The 22190-nt window shown below is 38.3% G+C and overlaps 2 protein-coding genes across 4 annotated transcripts; both read right to left on the bottom strand.

Moving 5' to 3' along the window:
* Positions 1 to 471: 471 nt before the first annotated feature.
* Positions 472 to 10682, bottom strand: zgc:123010 (uncharacterized protein LOC641500 homolog). 2 transcript variants are annotated; one of them, XM_055030066.1, is made up of 16 exons: positions 10427 to 10682; positions 6700 to 6782; positions 6527 to 6598; positions 6379 to 6435; positions 6092 to 6292; positions 5852 to 5965; positions 5604 to 5649; positions 5321 to 5411; positions 4270 to 4411; positions 3993 to 4097; positions 3799 to 3892; positions 3655 to 3688; positions 3393 to 3470; positions 3164 to 3266; positions 2957 to 3078; positions 472 to 2482 (listed from the first exon to the last, which is right to left on the bottom strand). In XM_055030066.1, exons 1-16 carry the CDS (start codon positions 10482 to 10484, stop codon positions 2347 to 2349), a joined length of 1536 nt encoding a protein of 511 aa, XP_054886041.1. In that variant the 5' UTR covers positions 10485 to 10682; the 3' UTR covers positions 472 to 2346. The 2 variants fall into 2 exon arrangements, with proteins under 2 accessions (XP_054886041.1, XP_054886044.1); XM_055030069.1 differs by lacking the exon at positions 10427 to 10682 and adding an exon at positions 10123 to 10362.
* An 809-nt stretch (positions 10683 to 11491) lies between these two features.
* pyroxd2 (pyridine nucleotide-disulphide oxidoreductase domain 2) lies at positions 11492 to 18519 on the bottom strand. Of its 2 annotated transcripts, XM_055030064.1 has the most exons (16): positions 18309 to 18519; positions 18085 to 18104; positions 17841 to 17934; positions 17082 to 17155; positions 16369 to 16524; positions 16072 to 16225; positions 15925 to 15986; positions 15752 to 15849; positions 15516 to 15657; positions 15305 to 15439; positions 15156 to 15228; positions 14226 to 14379; positions 13786 to 13937; positions 13371 to 13477; positions 12908 to 13028; positions 11492 to 12695 (listed from the first exon to the last, which is right to left on the bottom strand). In XM_055030064.1, the coding sequence occupies exons 1-16, from the start codon at positions 18430 to 18432 to the stop codon at positions 12625 to 12627; spliced, it is 1737 nt and encodes a 578-aa protein (XP_054886039.1). In that variant the 5' UTR covers positions 18433 to 18519; the 3' UTR covers positions 11492 to 12624. The 2 variants fall into 2 exon arrangements, with proteins under 2 accessions (XP_054886039.1, XP_054886040.1); XM_055030065.1 differs by lacking the exon at positions 17082 to 17155 and having other exon boundaries at positions 18309 to 18401.
* Between the last annotated feature and the right edge of the window lie 3671 nt (positions 18520 to 22190).

Below are 22190 nucleotides of genomic sequence, written 5' to 3'. Positions count from 1 at the left end.
CTGATTCGTAAAAGTTTTCACATGTTGAGCGGTCCACGTTCAGTTTCTCTAATGAGGCATACCACTTAATCTTGCAGCATGGTGTACTCTCACATTTACATTAGCTGTCATCAGGCCACAGATTCTCTTTTTGAAATGTAATCTGTGGCCCCTTTAGTTGCCTTTTCCCACACATTCTCAGGGCCGCCTGCATCTTTCTTTGGTCTGGGCGGTTTGCTCAACTCATTACTTCATGACGGCCACACAAGTGCGTCCTCTGAGTGATGAAAGGGTAACCATGCTGTCCCCACACCAGCAAGCTGTTAGCAGCAGAAGTTACTTCAAGACATATTGTGGTTCCTCATAATTAAAAATGAAAAATGGGTATGCAAAGCATGTGGCGGGATAGCCCGTTTTGACATTTCAGTGCAACCCTGCCACCTTGTGGAGGAAATGAAAACCACATGCAAGTATAAGAGCAAAAACTCAGCAGATGGGACAAATATGTTTATTAAATATAAAACTCTTATTTGCATTACAGAAAAATACAAAGTTATTGGTAGATTAACAGAATCGCAGTGCTCTTGTTGTACATATTCATTACTTGAAATGTATTTTAATAAAATAATTCCAAATAAAAATTAAGAAAATAAAAGTACAGAGCGAGAAACATTAGAAGTCCAGATTGAAATATTTCTACAGATGCAAGTTAAAAATAACATGCTTTAATCAAGTGGTAAGCGTAAATAATTTAATGCACTGCAAGAATAGTATTTAAAATATTGAACAGCAATTAGTTTAGAAACTAGCACGTTAAAAACAAGTGCAGTCTCACAGTTGGTTTTAAGTCCTTTTGTCACGAGCTCCAACCACAAAGCAAAAAGTCTACAAGAAAAGCAGAAGTGGAGAATGTGAAAAGGATCTCACCAATTCACTGTTAATCTATACCAGACATAAACAGAAGGGGGTGAGGGGCTGCGTGTGAATTAGACTTAGTTTGTAAAGTGTTAACCAAAAAAAAGGAAAAAAATATATTTATAAATAGCTAAATAAATACTTTTCCTACGCAGTGCATAGTTCACTAATGAATGTAGTGTGGACTTTAGTTGTTGCCAAGTGGGGGATAAAAAGCACATGCCAGCAAATGTGTAATTCACTTTCTAGTGTTGACACTTAATGTAAAGCCAACTGATTCTTCAGTTTAGTGAAATACTGCCATGGAGGCCCAAAGGTCACAAACACTGCTTTTCCAAAAGTTCAGAAATTATATGTATTAATGTTTCTTATACCTGTCCATCCCAGAGGCAGGAGACAAGCATCTGACACTTTTTGTTTTGCATAGACCTAAAATAAATGTCGAGGCAATTCGAGGAAAAAAAATAATCTGCCAACTTAAAGACTTTACCTTTAAAATGATAAAGTTTTATCTTGTATCAAACTGTTAACCTAGCTGAACTTGAAGCACAGCCCACCTTGTGTCATGCAATCTAGTTGAACATAAAAAAACTAAACATAAAAAAAATACAGGCTTTGAAACGTCAATACAAAAAATACTTCTCAAACAGACGCCGATGAGGTATTACAGCCTTTAAACAAGCAGAACTGTTTTCAGATAAGATGAGAAGGCCACATTTTGACATCAATATGCTATACAGGCATTATGAGGACACTCAGTCTAAACACAACCAAAATGAATTATTCACTTCACCTATCTGTCCAGCTGTTGTATTGTCTTTCAGTCCAGTTATTTACTTATGCTGATATAATGATCATGACTAAGGCTGCATAATTCAGTTGCATAGGGGAAGTACTGACTTTTCAAGTAACTTCATCCTCAAGTCTTTGGTCAGTTTTTGATATAATGGCACAAACCCAACTCAAAATGTCATCTGCACATTTATGTGAAGTAAAGGCAAATGTGGAAAATGAGTTAAACTAGGCAGAGTTCTCAAACTGAGAAATTAATTAGCATTCTTAAAAAGCTCCTTGTTGTCCCCATAAGTATATCTTTCATAACCTGCATCATAGTCATGATTTCCCACCCCTTCAACAGTGGGCCAAGAAAATTTCACTTCCATAAACTGATCTAGAGTTTAGTGTTGCTTTCAGAAAGAAAAGCAAGTCTCCTCAGGGCTGCAAGTGTGACGGTGTGTTGCTCTCTGGGTCATTTTGAGCAAAGGCATCCATTTGGATCTTTGGGTAACAGAACCATCTTCACATTCTAAGTCTCTACCTGCCTCTGAAATTTTTAATAAAAAAATAATTTTTACTCCAGAGATCTTGATGTGGTCCGTTCAAGCTTGGAAGGCGGATTTTGGAGCAACTCTGTTTCCTCCAAACGTCGCCGAGGCAGAGCTTGAACCAAGCTCAAGGCTGCCAGGGTTTCCTGTCCTTGCCTTTCTGGTCAGAAAAGTGTTTATAGCGGCATTTATCCCCAAAATGGCACCCGGTAGTTCTCCAAAAGTAACACTCATCTCCATTAACTGGGCCACGTCGCCGAGGACTGAAAATGTGAAAGAGAAAAGATACAGAGAAAAAGATCACAAATCACATTAACTACTTTGTCAACAGAGATGGAAAAATCCTTTGTTGACTTAGTAGAGAACGTAAAGACAAGATGTACACGGGCTTGCTTGAGTATTTGGTTTGTTTGGACTTTGAATTTTGGGCTATAAGATGTCAATGTCTTTTGGGATTTTATGTAATGGACCAACAACATAATGCACAATTACAGAGCAGAATAATAATAACAATAAAAAAAACTTTGCACTCAATTCCAACTTTTTTTTTTTTTATCTTAAACCACCTACCATCTTCATTTCACTTCATTATAATACTTCTGTTGGTTTATCATAGAAAGGCAACAAAATACACTTGTGATGGGAAAATGCAGAACAGTTAAAAGGATATGAAAACTTTCACAAACTGTCGTCTTAAACCAAAACAAGAAAAGAATGTTTAAAAGCACATTTCTTACCCAGCTCCTGTGCCTGCTTGCTGTGTGACAGGGAAAAAAGTCCTAAGTGGAATGGGAAGGACCCTCTGAGTGCGGCGGTCGGGATACCTTACAACTAAACGTGTGTTTTCAATGCAGTATCCCTGCAGAAGAAAACATTTGCATTCAGACTAAAAAAAGACTGGATCAAGAAAGGCATTACAAGTGTGAAAATAAATAACTACTGACGTTTAGTTTTTCCATAGCTCTGGCTGCCATATCTGCATTCCTAAAATTCACAAAGGCACAGAATCGCTCATGCAGCACACGGATGCTCTCTATGTCTCCATACCTGCAGTATACAGACAGATTACCCACTCTGGTTAAAAGTTTGCCTTCCTAAGTTTCTGCACAACGCCAATTATACGAAACCCAGAAATGAAAATGTATTGAATACTGTACCACATTAAATTCATACGTTTTAAAAAGGTCCCATAAGTGTTTTTCTGTTATTTCTGTTGTCACATTTCCCACCCAGAGAGAAGGACAAGGGCTTCTAAAATAACATGAAAGACAATATGACTTAATATGTTATAATACCTGGATACACAGTTCAATCACAGGCCTGAAGTCTCATCTATCACAACAGGTTAAATTAAAAAAAAGGGTTAAATAGAAAATATTAATTTAAAAATAAATGGTCAAAAACACCTTTTGAACTATTGAGAATAGTCACCTACCCTGGTTGCACAACTGATACATCATGGCCTCCAGCTGCAGAAATAAAATTACATCATTGCTAAATTATATATAAATGTAGCTGCAAGGCATACAGAACAGCATTTGTATAATTTTGTGATTTTGTTTATTTTTATTTTTGTTACCTCTTGGTGTGTCTGAACAAGATGCCAGAACAGCCTGCACAGATGAAAATCTCTCCAGCAGTACAACACTTTGCATCTCTTCAAATCCAAACTCCTAAAGCAGAATAAAAAATATGCCATCATCAGGAAACGAGTTCAAAAGCCTCCCTATAAATTCCAATTACATCTAGCAAGAGCAAAGTAGGCACATTTACCATTAGCTGAAGGACTTTGCAACTGAAAAGATCATTCACAGCCTCTTCACAGTGTTTGTCCAGTTTTAACACCTGCTCCATAGCCTTCTCTGCCTCACTGTACCGCTACAACACAAGCATACAAAGATTTTGCATAGAGATGCACTCACAGATTGGGATGTTTCTTGTGTCTTGTGTGTGTGTATATATATATATATATATATATATATATATATATATATATATATATATATATATATATATATATATATACATATATATCATGCTCTGTGCTCACCTTCATGCCAATAAGAGCTCTGCCTTTGCGGAAGTATCCTTTGGCCCACTCTGGAGCCAGCTCAATGGAGCGTTCTGCATCCCCCAGCGCCTGAGGATACTGCTCCAAGCAGTAATAGCAATATGAACGGTTTCCAAAGAACCTGCATGAAAGAGATTTAAAATTTAAGGGGGGGAAAAAAACTGTATAATACACACCTTAGTACATGTAAACCCATGTACTAATATATCTGCAAAATATTTTGTAAATGTATTCATGCCTGCCAAACATTCCATGTTTTGTCACATTGCAACTACAAATTTCAATGCATTTTGTTGATGTTGTGATTGAACAAACTGGTGCATAATTAAAAATAGGGAATAAAACGATTAGTTTTTTTCTCTCAAAACTATCTGAAGTGTGGTTTCCAGGCTACTTTAATTAAACACCCCTGAATAACAAGCTGAGCAACCAATTATCTTCAGAAGTCACCTAATAAGTAAACAGCATTCACTCTTGAGTAATTTAATTTCAACATAAATCCAGCTGTTCTGTGCAATCCTCAGAGGTTCATAAGACTGAGGAACGCAACAGACAGGCCATGTGCAAAGTTGTGGAAAAATTTAAAGGAGGGTAATGTTATAAAACAATATGTTAGGTATTCAACATTTCAAAGACTGTTCAATCCACATGCCTGCTGTGGATCACCTTGTGGAACAAAGTGCTGCAGTCAGAGAAAGAAACAAAGCTTTTCAGTCCACAGGCAACATATGGTTCAAGTTCAAGACTTAAACTGCTGTTGATGAGCTGCATCCACAGTAACGGAAATTGAGCTGCTTAACCAGGACAAATGGACTAAAGTAATTCCGTTTGGAAGCTGGTGGAGACACACCCAAGAATTGTGCAGAAGTAATTGCTGCAAAATGTGGATCTGCACTGTATTGACTAAGAAAATAAAGCAAATGTTCGACACACATCTTAGGTCTTCATCTTGAAAAAAATAATTAAGAGCTTGTGGTTGTAACATGACCAAATTCAATGTATAGTCGTACATAGCTGCCAGAAGATGTACCTGTAATCCTTTGGGTCACACTTTATGGCTTCTGTAAACATGCAGGCTGCTTGTGCATACTGCCCTTCCTGCACCAACTTAATCCCTTTCTCTGCAAGACAAAGAAATGTAAATAACTTTCAGTTAAGATACTGGCCTGAAGACCTGACTGTTATAACACAGATGACGTTTGTAGAAAAGAATGTGTAATCAATAATCTTCTCAAAGCCTTTGTTGACGTTTAAATGAAAATTGAATTTAACGATTGGTTATGTGGCAAGATTCCACAAAAATCTCTCCTTACCCGTCAGCAATGCGCTTTTCTTGGTCATGTTGTCAGTTATGCTTGTCTACAAACAGAATGATAATACTTTCATCATGTCACATGCATGACAGTGGACAAACAGACAGGGTATTATAATATAGTCCATAGTCCAGAGTCCAGTTGTTCCCCGTTAAATAAGACTTTGGACCAGCCAGATGAACACAATACCCCGTCAGAATAAATAAAGAGATCGTTGTTGTTTTATACCAATTTATTATTTAATTTACCTCCTTTCTGGCCTCGTTTTCCTTGTTTTCTTTGGACTTGCGACTGGATCCTTTGGGTTTGATATGGCTAGCAGCATTCGCGAAGAAGGCACTGCTCACATCCCACTCTGGCTCCTGTAAAACACACAAAGCCAAACAGCTCTTAGATCACTCATCATCTGGCTTTAAAAAAAACCAAACATAATGCAAGTCTTTTAATAGTATTAGACAATGTGCAATAACCTCATTCATGCTCAGTACCTCTTCAGTTGAGTTGGCTTTTGTCTTCTGCTTGAGTCCTGCAGGAGCCATAACTGGAGTTACATTGTGCTTGTTAGGAGCAGCAGATTTAGTTTCCTTGTTCTCCTCTTTTGCGGCTCTTTGTTTTTCCTCTTCAGCAATGTCTGCTTCTGACTCGCTCTCATCCAGCTCAGACTCTGCACAACCGTCCTCTTCTTCGTCCTAATGTGCGAGATCATAAATACAATCACCTTTGAACAGCAAAGTGAAAATGTGGAATGTTTTCATCAAGGAAATGTAAGGGCTACCTGTTCAGCGGTATCATTTTGCTTGATCTGCTCTTGCTTCTTACGTTTCTTGCGGCGCTAAAACATTAAAAGTAATCCACGGCATCATTCATGTGTAGCAAAATAAACTGAAGTAGAATCATTTTCAGGAGTGTATTTAATTGCTCACCTTCCTCTTTGCTCGGCGTCGCTCTGCTTTCTGTCTGACCTTATCCTCCTCGCTCAGATCATCATCTCCATTCTGGAAAAACACACACATGTGCACACACACAGTAGTTTACCTCTGCACATTATAGCATAACTTTTGCTGTCAAAGCAGTTTTGGTCAGGATGACATTGTACCTGTGATAAAGTGGCATCATGACACGGGTCAGAGGTTGCAGCAACACAGTCCATTGGCTCCTCCTGTTGCTGCACAGCAGGGCCTGTTAGGAAACAGCACACAAGTCATTGTGACTTGGATTCATTTGTAAATTGAGTGTTTTGACTTTTTGTTCCATTTTGTTTTTAACATGGAACTTCTGTGCTGCCATCTTGGCCATTCTTAATGTCCGAGATTAAATATAAATTTTAAGCAAATCATAAGGTAATATCTAGTTTTACTATCACTGTCCAAGAAAAGACTTTCCAGTATATGAGCTTTCCACATCTACTGATTACATAGATGAAGGTATGCTATAAGCTTTTTAAGAGTTCTTAAGACTTAATGTCCTTTGAAGGTGATGCTAGAGGAAAGGTCTGGGTGGCTAGTTTTCTCCAGTTGTGCAGATCATAGAATAGAAAAAGTTGCCCTGCCCCACCTGTTGCTGCACTACTGGTGAATACCAGTAAAATAAGGTTACCACAGTTTTCCCTCACAAGAAAGATAAATTTGGCTTTTTGAAAATATTTCTGGTTTTGAAAAACACAAAACACAGAGCCTAAAGAGTACCACTCATCACTTTAATAAACCACTGTTTAAAACTGCAGTGACCAAGCAACAATAGGCATGTCTGTTAGCTAGTCAGTTACAGGCTGGTTACTAAAGTCTTGTTCAGAAAAGGGCGATTATTGGGGGTCTTGTTCAGAGAAGACCCCCAATAATCGTTCTCAGAACGATTATTGGGGGTCAGTCTGGATTTGTTACCATTACTATTATGTGTCATTATAGTGTATATTTGAGAAATGGACACTCTGTTCATACTTTATTACAAAAATGGCTAGATTCCAAACAGTTTACCAACACTAACCAATCACACTTGTAGCAACTTTTTCATTTGGGTTTATTATGTTTTCTTTATGGAGTTGCTTCATGTTGCTAATGGTAACTAACTAAATTGGACATTGAAATTTTATATTGTTATATTGACAGGGTTAAAATATTTTTATATTTCCATCATGTACTTATATTATATGTTTATGTTTCTTTTCAAGGTTACTCTGCAGCACAAGTCCATGGACAATAGATATGTAATTCAGAATAGACATTCAGCAATCTCTGGCATTTTCTTAAGTGGTTATTTGTAAGAAAGCACAGTTGTTGAAAAACCAGTCTAAATAATAATGTTTTCCCAATTACACTTAGGCTAAAGCCATAAAACAAGCATTGAGAAACTAGACTCAATAGGTCTTTATTCTATAAGGTGACAAAGTTTATTAATACTAAAATTATTATACTTGCATTAGTGTTAATTAAGCCACAGTAAAAATAAATATAAATTTTCTGTTTTAAGTAAAATCTCTTAGATTATGCCACATTCTGTTTTATACTTTTTGGAGACACCCTGATCCCATGCTATTTTTTACTAAAGGCTGTCATGCTATCAGACTCTTATAAGCCCATGGTTAGACCAGTTGAACAACAACCTACACTGACAAACAATGTGGCATTCCTGTACTGTACTATAAAATGAGAAACAGACAGCTGTGACCCTCGGGCTTAAAGGTTAAGCTTTTTTCACTTTCAAATCACAGATTGTCCAATTAATGCAAAGTACAATTTAAGAAATTCTATGTTTTCAGATTTTGAATTACTTATCAAAATGCATTGTTTGAGCATCTACTCCTCCATAAGCATCCAAATAGATCTTGTTTTAAAAGTTCTGCCATCTGAACGTAGGATGAACATGTTCCTCCATCATATTCAAGTTTATCTGCTTTAGGTTTTAGTAACAAAACATTTTAAAAATAACTGTGGGTGAAGAAAAGGATAGTAGTTATTATTAAACCATTTCTGAGAAGCAGGAATGCTTAACAATGCTGAACTGAAAACTGCCCAACGAGATTAATTCATGTTGTTTCTCTTTGGTCTTAAGCAAAAGGAACAGTTTAGCCATCACATACCACAAACGGTGGTAGGACGGCGGTTTCAGAGGACTTCCGTTTCTCTGAGACCTGGCTAAATACGACCTAGAGAGCAGACACTGGCTTTTTAAAGTGGGGTCTATTGTTTGGGTATACACCAGATGCAATCTCTGCAGTTTCTCCATGCAGAGAACATGGAGACAAATCACAAGACAAAAAAAATGAAGCAAAAACAACTGGCCTTGAAGGAAACTTTGCGGTGTCAGATTTCTATTGGTTCAGCAAAGTGTTGCGGAGAATGACAAATCCATACTTGGTCTGTGACTCATGTGACTCGTAAAGTGGGGATGGACAATTTTGCCTTTGAAATGCATACATACGGCACACTCAGTCTTTTCTGGGAGTGGGGCGAGAAAAAAAAAAAGACGGGGAGCCTCTGGGCTTCCTGATTCTCTCAATGTTTATGTGTCTTCTGCTGGGTGCAGCAGCTCTCGTCAACAATGTAGAAAGTAATAAAGGAATCCTAGCCAGCTGAAAGAACCCAGACCTTTTTAACCCCCCAGCCCCTTACATTTTAAAATTGAAGCGTTTAAATAAAGAATCCAGCACTGGAATGTAGCAGAAAACACAAACATGTTGAAAGCATTGGGAATAAAGTCAGCTGTTCATGTGTGCCACATTTCTCCAATGACAAAAGTCTCGAATGTCGCCAAATCTGACTTTCTGTTCAAGGATTACCTTGGGGGAATGCGCTCTGAACACTTAAATGATACAAGATCGGTGGACAAAGACAACAAAAGATCCTCTGTTTCTTCTGTTCAGAGAAACTTCCCAAATCAGAGTGCAGTTGAAAGGTGAGCTCTTTCCACAGGAATGCAAAAATAACAGAGTATCTTTGGGAACTGGTGGGCCGGACAGAATAAGCTTCACTGATAGTTCGCTGTTAGAAAAATGTCAATGGATTTTATAGGACTCACAGGTGCATTTTAGCTGCATTTTGCCACAACAAAATACAGCTTGAAGGAATGACTGTTTTTTAATTAGGCAAAAAAAAAATTAAAAAAAAGGAAAATTGTGAAACATGAGCTAACTCAAAAGTTTAGTTTGCAAATGAGCAAAAAAAACCCAAAAAAGCCTGAAATTTGATCACATAATCAATAACACCTGTGTCCTATGAGTGTTGAAGGAGTTATTTCTGGATGCTCAGCTGCCTCTAATGTCACTCTTAACATACATGCATCCTGTTGAGCAAAACATGACATCCTAATTGGGAGAGAAAAAAAAAGAGGAACATAGCTCAGGCCAACTTCAGAGACACAACTTGTCTCGTCTTACATAAATGCTCCCACAGGGAAGAGTATGCCACCTATCTGAAGCATTGTTTTCATACCAACGCGAACAGGGCATTTATTTCAGTTTGTTTGGTCTTTTAGGACAACACATACCTCTCCCATCGGCACATTTATCATTCACAGACCTTACCTGATGAATAAAAGGCTGCGTGAATCCGCCATAGGTGAACGTAAAAAGAATTTTGACTCCCGAGAAGCGAGGGACGAGATGTGGGGAAAGGGAGGAACTGGCAACATGGAAACTTTTCATTGTTACGCGAACTCCATTTAAGCCGCTCGACAGAGACGAGCGAGACGCACAACAACAAACACGAAGCAGCCCAACGTTCCGCATGCTAAACGAGTTCCTGAGTTCGCCCACCGCATCGCTATTGTGGGGCTCTGAACTTGTGGCCAGTTCATGAAAGTTTTCAGAAGAGGGACGTTTTTCTTACCGCTTCCGAGTCCCAACAGCCGGCATATGTCCCTGGTGAATTTCATGAGCGCAACCATCCAGCATTATCCTCTGAAATAAACCTCCCGAAATGTTTTTAACTACGGTTAAAGTCGGCGTGGAGACCTTTTTCACACATTGGGAAAATCGCTATCTGCGGGAATCTTCGGTGGTTTAATCCGCTTCCTGAGCGTCAAACGCCCGACGCTGGGTCCACCCTGAGCAGCGTCTTAAAGGCACAGGACACGGACACCTGCTGGAAGAGGAACAGCACGGTTCTGACTCTTTTGTTTACTAGTATGCGTTTTTCTCCAAATGAAGTAATTATGCAGGTATATTAATCGTGCATAACAATTCTAAAAGAAAAAAAAGGAAAAATTATACAGGGATGGTCAACCTTCACTGGATAAATGTTCCCACGTCTTACTCTGGATTATTATCTAATGACTGGAAATGTTTCATTTACTGCAGCTCACATCACTGTTTCATTTTTCTGAATGTGCAGACTTCCCTAAGTAGGCGTTTACAATTGACTTCCTTGAATAAGCTTTTACAATATTTATATTTCAAAGGGGTTTATGAAGCTTAAGAATCTTTTTTTTTTCAGGTAAACTAGAGGTTTTCTCTGGGGGATTACTGCACTAAGAATTGTACCAACATTAATAGTAATTAATGTGGTTAAATAATGATGTAGAGCTACACAACAAAAACATGCAACTGCAGACTATTGTTGTGAAATTACTGACTGCAGACTGAATGCTGACACAGTTATTAATGTTGCATCAAAAAGGACCTTGGTTTGAATCCCTGCCTGGGGTCTTTTTGCATGGAGTTTGCATGTTGGGCCCCTGTATGTGTACGTTTTCTCTGGCTTCCTTCTGCAGTACAAAAATACGCAAATATCCATGTTAGGTTAACTGGTCTCTAAATTGCCCTTGGGTGAAATGTGTGAATGCGTGGCTGTTTGTCCTGTGATTAACTGCCAACCTGTCCATGTACCTGCCACTAGCCTAAATACCGCTGAAGTTATGGCCCTGCATATATAACAGGATACAGACAAAAGACAGATGGGAGATATTAATTTACTTTGTTTTGTCAAACACACCAAACTTTACAAAACAGCTTTGCTTGGATTTATTTAAACATTTTCAAACCAAAAATTTTCACGGTACATAATTTTCATGATTGCAATCATCTTAGATAATGGTGTTAAAATGTTAGTTTTGAACAACATGCAAGCTTTTGTGCTGCTCATCTTTAGCTGATACTTGTATAAAAAACGTATTTCCACTTGATTAAACTGATACATATTAACTACTTTTCCCAATCAAAATGTGTTTCAAAGTCGCAATAGTCTAAAAAGATAACTGCAAAACCTCTCCCACAGACCATTTCATTGTCACCTTCATTACATGTTTATAGGATAAGATTTGACTTCTTTCATCCATGGTTGTAGAAAAGTACCCCAAATTAAAGACATTTGATCAAATATATTCCTTTAAATAAGTATCCATACCCCTTAAACGGTATGGATAATACCCAGGTATAGTTGGAGGCCAGCAGGACATGGCTTCTGTGAACTGACTGGTTAGGAAAAGGGATCAATAATCAGAGAAGTGGTCAAGATTACCATGGTAACCTTGGAGGAGCAGCAAAGACTAGTTGTTCAGGTGGGAAAACCTGTTGACAAAAATACCTCTTGGCCAAGTTTCTCACAAACCTGGTCTTTGTGGAAGAATGGCAAGAAGAAAGTTACAGCAAGTAGTTGACCATACAACTATGTATGATCAAACTGCACTGAAAATTAACATTTCGGCCTAATATCCTCCTGATCATGCTGTGGGGCTACTTCTCTTCAGAAAATACATGGACGTAGGTCAGAGTTGATTGGCAGATGCATGGAGCTCAATACAGGGAAATGCTTGAATCTTGCTTCACAACTATGTGCTACTTTGTATTGGTAAGTCACTAACCATTCTAGTAAATACAGTGAAATTTGTTCGTGGAACATGACAGAATGTGACATTAAAGGGGTATGTGAGTACTTATGCAAGACTGGAGTGTGGGTTGCAATTTTTAATTTTGAACTTTAAAAAGTTTTTTTTGTTTTGTTTTGTTTTTTGTTTGTTTGTTTACTGATATGGTTGTGCAGTATAGAAGAGGTTAGTGTACGCTTTTGCAATAATGCTGTCACAATTCTCAGCGACGCTTCAAATCAGATATAACAGTGAGCGCTGCGTTCCAGCCTGGAGAACCCATCACACCGCCACCTGGGAATCATCAAACACAGGAAAATCACACACTGTTTACTCAATGAGCAGACAGACAAAGCAGCAATGAAAATCTTGCTTCAAACTCAAAGGCTCATTAAATATTTATCAACAGTAACCACATGAAAAATTTAAATGCCTATTACTTTGCTATAAAAAGAAAATTATTCTGTAAATGCAATTTATTATCCAGTTAAAATGAAACGGAAAACCTGGATGACAGCCACTGCCACACAGATAGAGTCCTTTAATTGGTGAGCGGTAGTCTGAAAGTGAGGGCAAAGGTCGTGCTAGGTAGAGCTGGTCCAGAGACATTGATCCATGAAAGATATTCTGTGAAAACAAGCTCATATTGTATGCTTTTGCATCTGAGTTTTACATAACCATGCACACTCTTTTGTTTGATGGACGCCACATTGAAACAGAAAAACACACATGCACAATGCTGAAACAAAGCTGTGTGAGGGAAAAAAAAAAGGCTCAGCTGAACTTTGATTCTCATTTATAGGTTTGTGTAAAAGTGTCTATAACCATTAACCCCTTACACAACAGGCCACATGAAGGATTCAAATTACTTCCCCCTTCAGTGAAGAGCTGATTGTGTCAAGCAAACGGACTCTATGTCAACATTCAAACGGCTTCTCATCTGTAATGTGTGCAGTGCACAGTTTGTACCCCGCCAGTGAGTCCAAAGATCTTCTCCAGGTCAGGAGGAGACAGGATGTCTCTCCCCACAACAGAGGTTTTAAACCCAGGGGCGTATTGTTCCACCCAGTCAAAAACTGCAACAGCAGACAAAAATAGACTTTTTTTTTTTTTTACTGACACAGGTTAATCAATACAGTTATCTAAAGATAACCAATATTTTAAACTAATGTTTTCCTTTTAGAAAGAAAAGGCTCTTAAAAAAGACATAGTCAGGTACAGGTTAATCAATACAGTTATCTAAAGATAATCAATATTTTAAATTCATTTTTTCCTTTTAGAAAAAAATCCAAACAGTCTGAAGCCAGGTTGTGATGGTTGCTGCAGACTAATAAGTTTAGAGGAAGACATTGTTTTTAGCATAAGTGTAATTTGTGTTTCTAACCAGTGTCTGCGAAGTCCTCTCTGTCCTGCTGGGTCCACTCCCTGCCCTTGATGTGGTAGGGGGTAAACTGAGTGAACAATGACACAACATGGCAGCCAGGGGGAGCCAGAGTGGGATCCAAAACAGATGGGACAGTCATCTCCAGCATAGGTCTACAGGAAAAGAGAACATAATTTGGTCCAGGGTGGGATTTTTTTAAGCAACAAGCAGTGAACATGGTAGATATCTTTAATATTTTATGACATATACATATAAAATATATGTCACTGAAAAGAGATCCCTTGAACAAATCAACTTATTGGTTACCTTTAGTATTTTGCTCCGATAATCTTGAAATATAAAAACTTTAGTCGCTGCAGGGTTGATGACATATCTTTCATCCATATCCACTAATCCACACGAATGAGTTTGAAGCAGAGGAATGAGGAATAAAGTCAAACCTTGCTGAGGGGCGTCCATTGATGGCCTCTTTATATGCAGCCTCAAGTATGTCCACGCTTTCACAATTCAGATGTATTGAGCACTGATGGTGGGGTCCAGGCTTATCATCTGGTGTGGGTGATGCCAGGAAGTTTGGTAATTTATCTAATGCCACTGAAAGTAAAAGTAAACAAAAACAGTCTGAGTTTTTTCCCCACTTTTTCAGAAAGAAACACCTTGGGGGAGGTGAGAAATATGACAGCTATTTTTGCTCACAAATGCAAATCATTAAATGTAGGTGTACTTTTAACTAAACACAGATACAAGTATAAATGTAGGACTGGGGTATGCTTCCAAATCAAATCTATCACAGTCAAATGGTAGTGATATTGTAACAAAGTAAAAGTAACAGTCATTCCACTATCTTTGCCAGAAAAGATTGTGGAAAGATTGAACCACAGTTTTTGCTGTGGTTCAAAGCAAAACCAAAAACCAAAGCAAAAACTTTGGAACTTTTAAACTTTGAACCAAAGTTTCTCGACCAACTAAAAATAGGTTTTTGTTGAGAATTCAACACCTTTTCCACTCAACTTTACATTTTGTGTGTTGTATTTGCTAGGGATGTTAGTTGATATTTTCTCTCCACATTAAAATAAAGTTAATAAAAAATGGTAGCAGTTTATTAGTCTGTTCATCTAAGATTTTTCTTACACATTTTCACAGTTCAGTGATTACTGCAACTCCCTATGGAATGCATAAACTATCATCTAATTCGCAAACCACATACAAGTCAAAGAGGCCTGACAGGACTTAAGAAGGTCAACAGCCGTCCATGCAGAGCCTTGTCTGCACGTCGTAGGCAATGCCCTTTGAATTCTGCCTTACTTCAGGGCAGGACAGATTTGATACAAATTTTAATAAAGACTTTAACAGAAGCAGAAAAGGCTCACCGTTAATCTTTGTAACAGGAGAGGTGTAGTCCACCTGGTCTACAGCTTTGATGAACTCTTCAGAAAGAGCACCCTACGGAGAGAACAGACACATCAGCTGCACATTGCCTTCTGCACTGCTGACATGAGTTGGGGATGCACAGTAATACCTTTGGTGTCAGGTACTTGAAGGTAGCATAGGGGGTGGCATTTGACAGAACCACATTACTGTGAATCTCGGTGCCATCTTTTAGCACTACTCCTTTAGTTGCACCATCTGAACCAACAAGGATCTGTTCGACATTCTACCCAAGATGCGGAGAAAACACAATCAACCAGTGACAAAACATAGGACAATAAAATATCAAATGATCACCTTACCTTGTCTGTGAAAACGTCTACTCCGTAAGACTGAGCAGCTCTTGCTATAGCCTGAGACACACCTCCCATGCCTCCCTCCACATAACCCCACGCTCCTTTCTCCTTTTCCAGCTCTCCCATTACATGGTGTAAGAGCACATACCTTCATGACGACATATGCATCATAAATTTTGGCGAGATCTGCATTTAATTCTTCTCAGCTACATTTGCTATGGTGAAAAAGAAATTACTCTCACCCGCTACCGGGGTTACTGGGACTGGTCATGGCTCCTATCACACCATCAGTAGCCAATGTTGCCCTCAGCGGCTCTGAATCAAACCACCGAGTGAGAATCTTTGACAGAAAATAGGAGTGTCACAGGAAGGTAGTCTGCGGTTTATTTATTTTTTATTCCAAGATATAACAAACCTTCATGATAGGTGCAGTTATAATTTCATAAAAGTCTGGAATATTCCCTCCAAGTTTCAGACCTTTCAATTTGCAATAAAAAAACAATGACTCAGGTAATGGACTATACAAAGAGATCATTCTGAATGTCTGCCCTGGTACACAAACCTATTTTGGCAAAAGGTATCAGCGTTTTCGCTGCAGCCAGCCTCTTCCTCGGTGATCCAGCTGTAAGTCCTCTAATATCCACAGGTGGAGAATCCAGTAAAGGGTGGATAGCACTAGCTAACTTTTCAAGATGTGCAACAAATTCAGGATAAGCCTAAGAACATTTTAGAGAATCGGTAAGGTGTGGGTGAGGAAAGGGGGTCGGGGGGAAAAGCAAAGTGTAAGGAGACATTAAATGCAACAAAAGCAAAGCACAGTATCATTTATTACAGTTTTTTTTTATTATGCTTAAGACACCTTAGCATCCTTCTGTGAAAACTTGCCGATCTCATTTAGGTTTTTGGTCAGATCTGACCCGAGGGTGAGGGACCTTGGTGCAGCCCCTTTCATCCCCTCCTCCAACATGGGGGTGAAAGAATGGGGCTCTCTCATGTATACCTTCAATCCGTGTTTCTCAACACAATAAAACACAAAAACAAAGCACAATATAAAAAAAAACAAGGATATTCATTTTAAGATTAGATGTTAGAAACGTATATTGTCAAGTAGGCATCTACATAAGCTGAATAAAAATACATCACCTGCTTTCTCAGTAATTACAGGCAAGCATGACTGTCATTGAAACAGCCATTGTACAATTCAGAAAGCAAACGGTTTCTGTGTCCCATAGAGGACCATGTTTTGGTATAAAATACTTGTTTCAACCCCAGCTTGACGCAAGTCACACAGTTTAAAATGCAGTCCTGCCCAAATATAAAAATGTGCTACATTTGAAGAATCAAAAAATTCTCCTCAAGCTTCTCTTGCCAATTGGTGTGGCATTTACAAAACAACAAATACAACAGAAATTGAAATTTTGGTCATTATAACTGACCTAAACAGTAGAGTACATTGTCGGATTTCATGTCAGACTAAACAATAAGAAAAAAATATATATATTTTTACAGTTTATGTAAATATCTGCTTCAGACTGCACATAAAATCTTTTGAAATGATTTTGGTGTTTATACCTTAAGCTCAAGGTCTCTGTATATGTGAGGTCGTAACAAGCTGAGCAAATATGAGCACCTGGAGAAGCGGAAACCTGCAGACAAGAGTTTGTTTTGTTTTTCTCTAAATTGAAGGAAATCAGTGCATCGAGCAGCTAAAAACAGATTAAAACAAAATAGATGTATATCTTCTACTTTTGTATGCTATTTTATGAATGCATTTCGCATTTAACACCAAACACACACACACACACAAAACACCAATAAATGTCATATTAGTATAGAAAAAAGAGCCATATTAGAACAAATAAAGTGTCTGATCCTCAGGCAATCCAAGGATGTATGGTCGATTCATACATCCAAGGATGTATGGTCGATTCCACTTTATGGAATCGATCATACAGTGCATAATATGGTCGATCATATAGTTAGTAATCGTACTGTATTCATTTATATCATATGGTTTGCTTGTAGTGTTTTTATACATTCTTAATCTTACCCTCGATAACTTAACATGAGAGATAACTACAGTATATCTCTTTCATGATTATAGCCATAATGCTATATAATGAAGAATAACATTATTTTTCATTACAATAACTGATGTTGTGGGCTTTTTACTGAGGTTCCTTAGCTCATAAAGTTGCTATGTGGCTCTGCAACAGGTTTGGGTAAAAACATCTTGCTTTGCCAGGAGTCATTATCTGCTGCGTGTTTTAAATAAATCATTTTTCTGTGACCCAGTGAACCAGTACTGTTCCCAGTGTGGATTCATCCTACCAGGAAAGATCTCCTCTGTGACAGCTGCCCCTCCCAGGACATGTCTGCGCTCCAGCACAGCTGTCTTCACCCCTCCCTTCTGAAGATAGGCGGCCTACACACACACACACACACACACACACACACACACACACACACACACACACACACACACACACACCCGTTATCACATTTACCCTCTTGTCGGATGGTATAGGTGTGCAGACTGAACAGCAGGTGTTGGGAAACAAATGCGTGAACTCACTGCCACCAGCCCATTGTGTCCTGCAAAGAAGACATATTTTGCACATGAACAGCTTTTAATTTGTGTTGTGCATCTTGTAGTTGAGTCGTGCAAGCTCAAGTTTGCAAAACTAATTATTAAACACTACTGAACTAAAGAAAAACCAACTGACAACTTTTGGAAGATTAAGGCTTTTTTTTTTCACCACAAATTTTGTTTTCAAAAGCCTTTTTAATGTTTCTCACCGCCTCCGATGACCAGCGCGTCATAGCAGGGTTTTAAAGCGGTGTGATTCGACCTGGATCCCGACAGAATCCACAGCAGATTCTTAGCCCGGGTCCCTCGATCCGTCCATGTCGCTGCAGCCATTGCAGGAGCTTTCAATTATCTGACGTCGCCTCGTCCTGACCTGCGCCTCGCATCCAAATCAGAATCAGACCCTTTAAATCGGTAGGTCTGTCCCCAGACAAAGCTTCCAAAAGAAGGCGTTTCTGATTGGACAAGCACTAAAACGGGCCGTTTTTTTAAGGATCCGATTGGATGAGATTAACTTCCGTCATTCCATTTTTTTTTCTTTTCTTGCGCTAACTTTCTTCTCTTTCCCTTTATTTTTTAGTTTCGCGGGCTTGCTGTATTAACCCCGGGTCTCAGAAGACTTGAGGACTTTAATATAATAGTAGCAGGGAGATTGTGTTAACAGGTGTTAGCTGTTAGCGGTGTTTTCATAACTTTTCCTCCCGCTTCTCTTAACAGAGAACGTCCGGTTACATTTCAAAATAAGAGCATCAACATGAATCTCATATAAATTAACTGGCAGCGATTTTTCAGATTATTCACTACTTATAAGTAGTGAATGTTAAATGTTGACACCGTGCCATTACATGAAAAGCTAAATCTGCTTTTGTGTGGCCAGCACCACGAAGAAACAAGAAACTCGTTTTATCATTTTAATTTGTAAGAAATGTTCACAACTATGTATCCTTTCAGGCCCATTTCGCTATGAAAACGTTTGCAACGCAGTAACTGCAGTGAAGTAGCAGATTATGCTGTAAATATGCAAATGACCGCCAGGGGGCACATTGAAACCATAAAAACTTATTCATAAAGCTTTGAGCTTTTTTTTAGTCAGTCACAACTGATTCATATAGTGCAGCGTGAAAGTAGTTAATTGTTATAGATGTGGGGTTACTTTGTAGTTTCTTTTTATTTATTGTACTGAATTTTTCATTCAAAAAAAAAAAACATGAAAGGTTTAATGTGAATAGAACACCTGTTTCCCCAATTGTGTGTGATATTCTACATTTTCAGTTTCTTTTCTAGGGTAAAATCATATGTAGCAAAGCATTAAGCATTAAAGTTTTTAAAAGCAATCATTTCACAGCTTGTCTGGACGTGTGCGTAAATCATGTCAATATATATAAGAGCCAACCTTGAACACTTTAAGAAGAACTCTTAACACAAAATGCTTTCCGAGTGCTGCTGTTAAAGATGTCATCTTGGCCTAGTGGTTCTTATGTGATACATTAAAGAGATAAGAGGTCATAGATCATGATGTCCATCTACGAGCTGCAGTTTGGCTGGAGGAGCCGGAAATTGCTTGGTAAGATCTACTTTAATTGGTGTAAAAATAACCAAACACAGCAGAAGTTAAGCAAGTTAGAGTATCCATAGGATTTTCACTGTATTTTGCTTAGACAGTGTAAAATAATTCCTGAGGTTTGCATAGATTGTGCACTCTCTTGGTAGGGGGCAATGAAATGGGATGCGATGGGTGATCTAGAGTTTCCTGAAAGAATTAAAATGCATCCCCCTTGGCGTATTAGACCAGCATTAGTTTCAGGGAAGAGAAATGATCCTGATATTGTGTCTGCTCGGTTTTCCTTAAAGGAGCGTCTGCGGCAGCGACCAATCAACCGTAACTGGATCAGACGATCCAGGCAGGAGATTTTGTTCTTGTAAGCAGAAATTAACACTTCATTCCCCTTTGTCGGCAGAAATTCAACACTGCAGCCCTTGAAGGCTCTCTCAGTCAATAAAGGGCCAAAATCTAATTAAGCTGGAACAGCTCCGCACCAAAACACAATTACCCCTCTTTGGTAAAGACAAAAAAAAAAAAGAAAAAAAAATTTGCCTCCAGGCAAATGCATTCCCTTGTGGAAATGTTACGTGTCTCAGCATTTATGCACGGAAATCATAAGGTATTGTTTCAGAGGACTCTATAAACGGTGCAGAATGAACACTTATGGATGAGGAAGTCGATCGGTTTTAACTCTCGGGTTTATTTGGATGAATAGCGACCAAAAGAAATCTGGCGATTTGGGAGAGATGCAACTGACACTGAGAAACTTTTTATGATATCCATCACCTAAAAATAAAAGAAACAGAAATGAGAAACAATAAACTTCCATTTAAGAATGACAAATAGAAAGAGGTCTATGAGTTATGATAGTATGAGCACTAAATAAAGAAAGTGAAAAAGTCTTCAGTCATCCTGGGGTTTTCTGGGAGTGGCCTACTGGGACAGAGAAGGAGAAGAATGTCTGGCTTTCCCAGATGGATGTAAACAATGGGTGGGTGGGTGGGAAGGCTGGATAGCAGATCACCATACAAGTAAATGTATAAATCTGACCAAAGTTATAAACTTATGAAACATCACAAATGTCGACGCTGATATTAGCTCATTTCTAATGTAAAAAATTTTGATTAATTTCTAATGTAAAAAATTTTGATTAATTGCATTTTGCTGCACACTGCTGCTTCATTCCAAAAAGATAAGAAGGTCCTAGGTTTCGATCTCAATTCTGTCCCTTCTATGTGAGTGAAATGTGTGTGCTCCACACAACCTTGACACAGCAGAGATCAGATGGAACCACTTTCTCAATTCCTCCCACCGTCTAAAACCATGCACAGCAACTGGATTGGCCACTCTGAATTGTTTACCAGTGGAGTATGTGCAGAATTGATTGCACTTTGGGTGTCTGTGTTCCCCTGTGATGAATTTGAACCCATTGAGGGTAAACCCTATTGAGTGCTGATGATAGGGATCAGGCTCCCAGCAGCACTACAGGGATCACACTAGCAAAGAACATAAGTGGGTTCATTTTTGATGCTTTGGTAGTTACTTTTGCCTGTTGAGAAATTAGTAAGCTGCACATAAAATTGATTCATGACCTCAATACTTTGCATTTTTTATGTTAGTTTCTTAATTCAATTAATGATTACAAGCATATAGAGAGCAAAGTAAGTTTTAAGATAACTGGTGTGTAAAACGTCTTAAATGACTCTTTGATTCATCCGTCATCTATAAACGTTTGTCCATGCTGACCTGGGCATGCCTCCGTTTATCATAGGGAAAAGAAATCATGGTTTTTAACAAAATCACATATTGCTAATTGTATTGACGCACCTGTAAATTTCTTAAATATGAATGCAAGTGAAGTGGTTTTTAATTTCATTTTTAACTTTTTAAGTTAAAACGAGTTTTTTAAATTAACTTATTAATATGAATCCATGTCCCTCTGTGTTGTGAATATAATAAAACATTTTGGTTATTTGGTGATTTTATTTTTTATTATTTTATCTCTTTTAGCACCACACACAGTAAGAAGAGTAGTAGAAGAGGTAAAAAACTCAAATCTCCAAAGATCACTTTTGTAGAACTGCACAAAAGTGTTGCTTCTTGGGGCCACCAAGTTATTATTACAGCCAATTGAATGTGTAATGTCAACCAGCTGTGTGGAAGGAATGCCAGTAAAAGGTTATTTTGTACTACCATTACAAATGTAAACATGTGAAGTTTATCGGTGCTTTATCTGGACTCATATGCTTTGGTCAGATGAGACTCAGTTTTAGTTTTTGTAGCAACAAAAAACCTGGTGACCAAATTTACACAGAAAGTGTTCACAGCACACAAATATGACTTTTTTCCATGGCCATTTCAGTCCTCAGATATGCACTGAAAACTTGTGGATCGAGGTGAAGAGGGAAACTTAAGAGAACTGTAGATGATCTAGACTTTAATGATTGTACAAAGAGGTCAAAGGTCACTCTCCCTGTAAGGTTCAACCTTGTCAAATATTATAGAACAATAACTGTTGTCCTACTGGCAACAAAGTTCAATAGTGCCA

This window comes from Poeciliopsis prolifica, unplaced genomic scaffold (assembly GCF_027474105.1).
Source record: "Poeciliopsis prolifica strain line A6 unplaced genomic scaffold, Auburn_PproV2 SCAFFOLD005, whole genome shotgun sequence".
Classification (NCBI taxonomy): Eukaryota; Metazoa; Chordata; class Actinopteri; order Cyprinodontiformes; family Poeciliidae; genus Poeciliopsis; species Poeciliopsis prolifica.
Note: the sequence above shows the minus strand (reverse complement) of the source record. Positions and strands in the feature narration are given on the sequence as shown.

What these genes read in the sequence shown, in the direction of transcription:
- zgc:123010 (XM_055030066.1), bottom strand. Translation starts at nt 10,484, where the DNA reads ATGGTTGCGCTCATGAAATTCACCAGGGACATATGCCGGCTGTTGGGA. An exon ending in GCTGTTGGGACTCGGAAGCG is followed by an intron (nt 6,783 to 10,426) that starts GTAAGAAAAACG and finishes GTTTCCTAACAG; the next exon opens with GCCCTGCTGTGCAGCAACAG. An exon ending in ATGATGCCACTTTATCACAG is followed by an intron (nt 6,599 to 6,699) that starts GTACAATGTCAT and finishes GTGTTTTTCCAG; the next exon opens with AATGGAGATGATGATCTGAG.
- pyroxd2 (XM_055030064.1), bottom strand. Translation starts at nt 18,432, where the DNA reads ATGGCTGCAGCGACATGGACGGATCGAGGGACCCGGGCTAAGAATCTG. An exon ending in CACAGAGGAGATCTTTCCTG is followed by an intron (nt 17,156 to 17,840) that starts GTAGGATGAATC and finishes TCTTGTCTGCAG; the next exon opens with GTTTCCGCTTCTCCAGGTGC. An exon ending in AGAGGACTTCGCAGACACTG is followed by an intron (nt 13,478 to 13,785) that starts GTTAGAAACACA and finishes CTGCTGTTGCAG; the next exon opens with TTTTTGACTGGGTGGAACAA.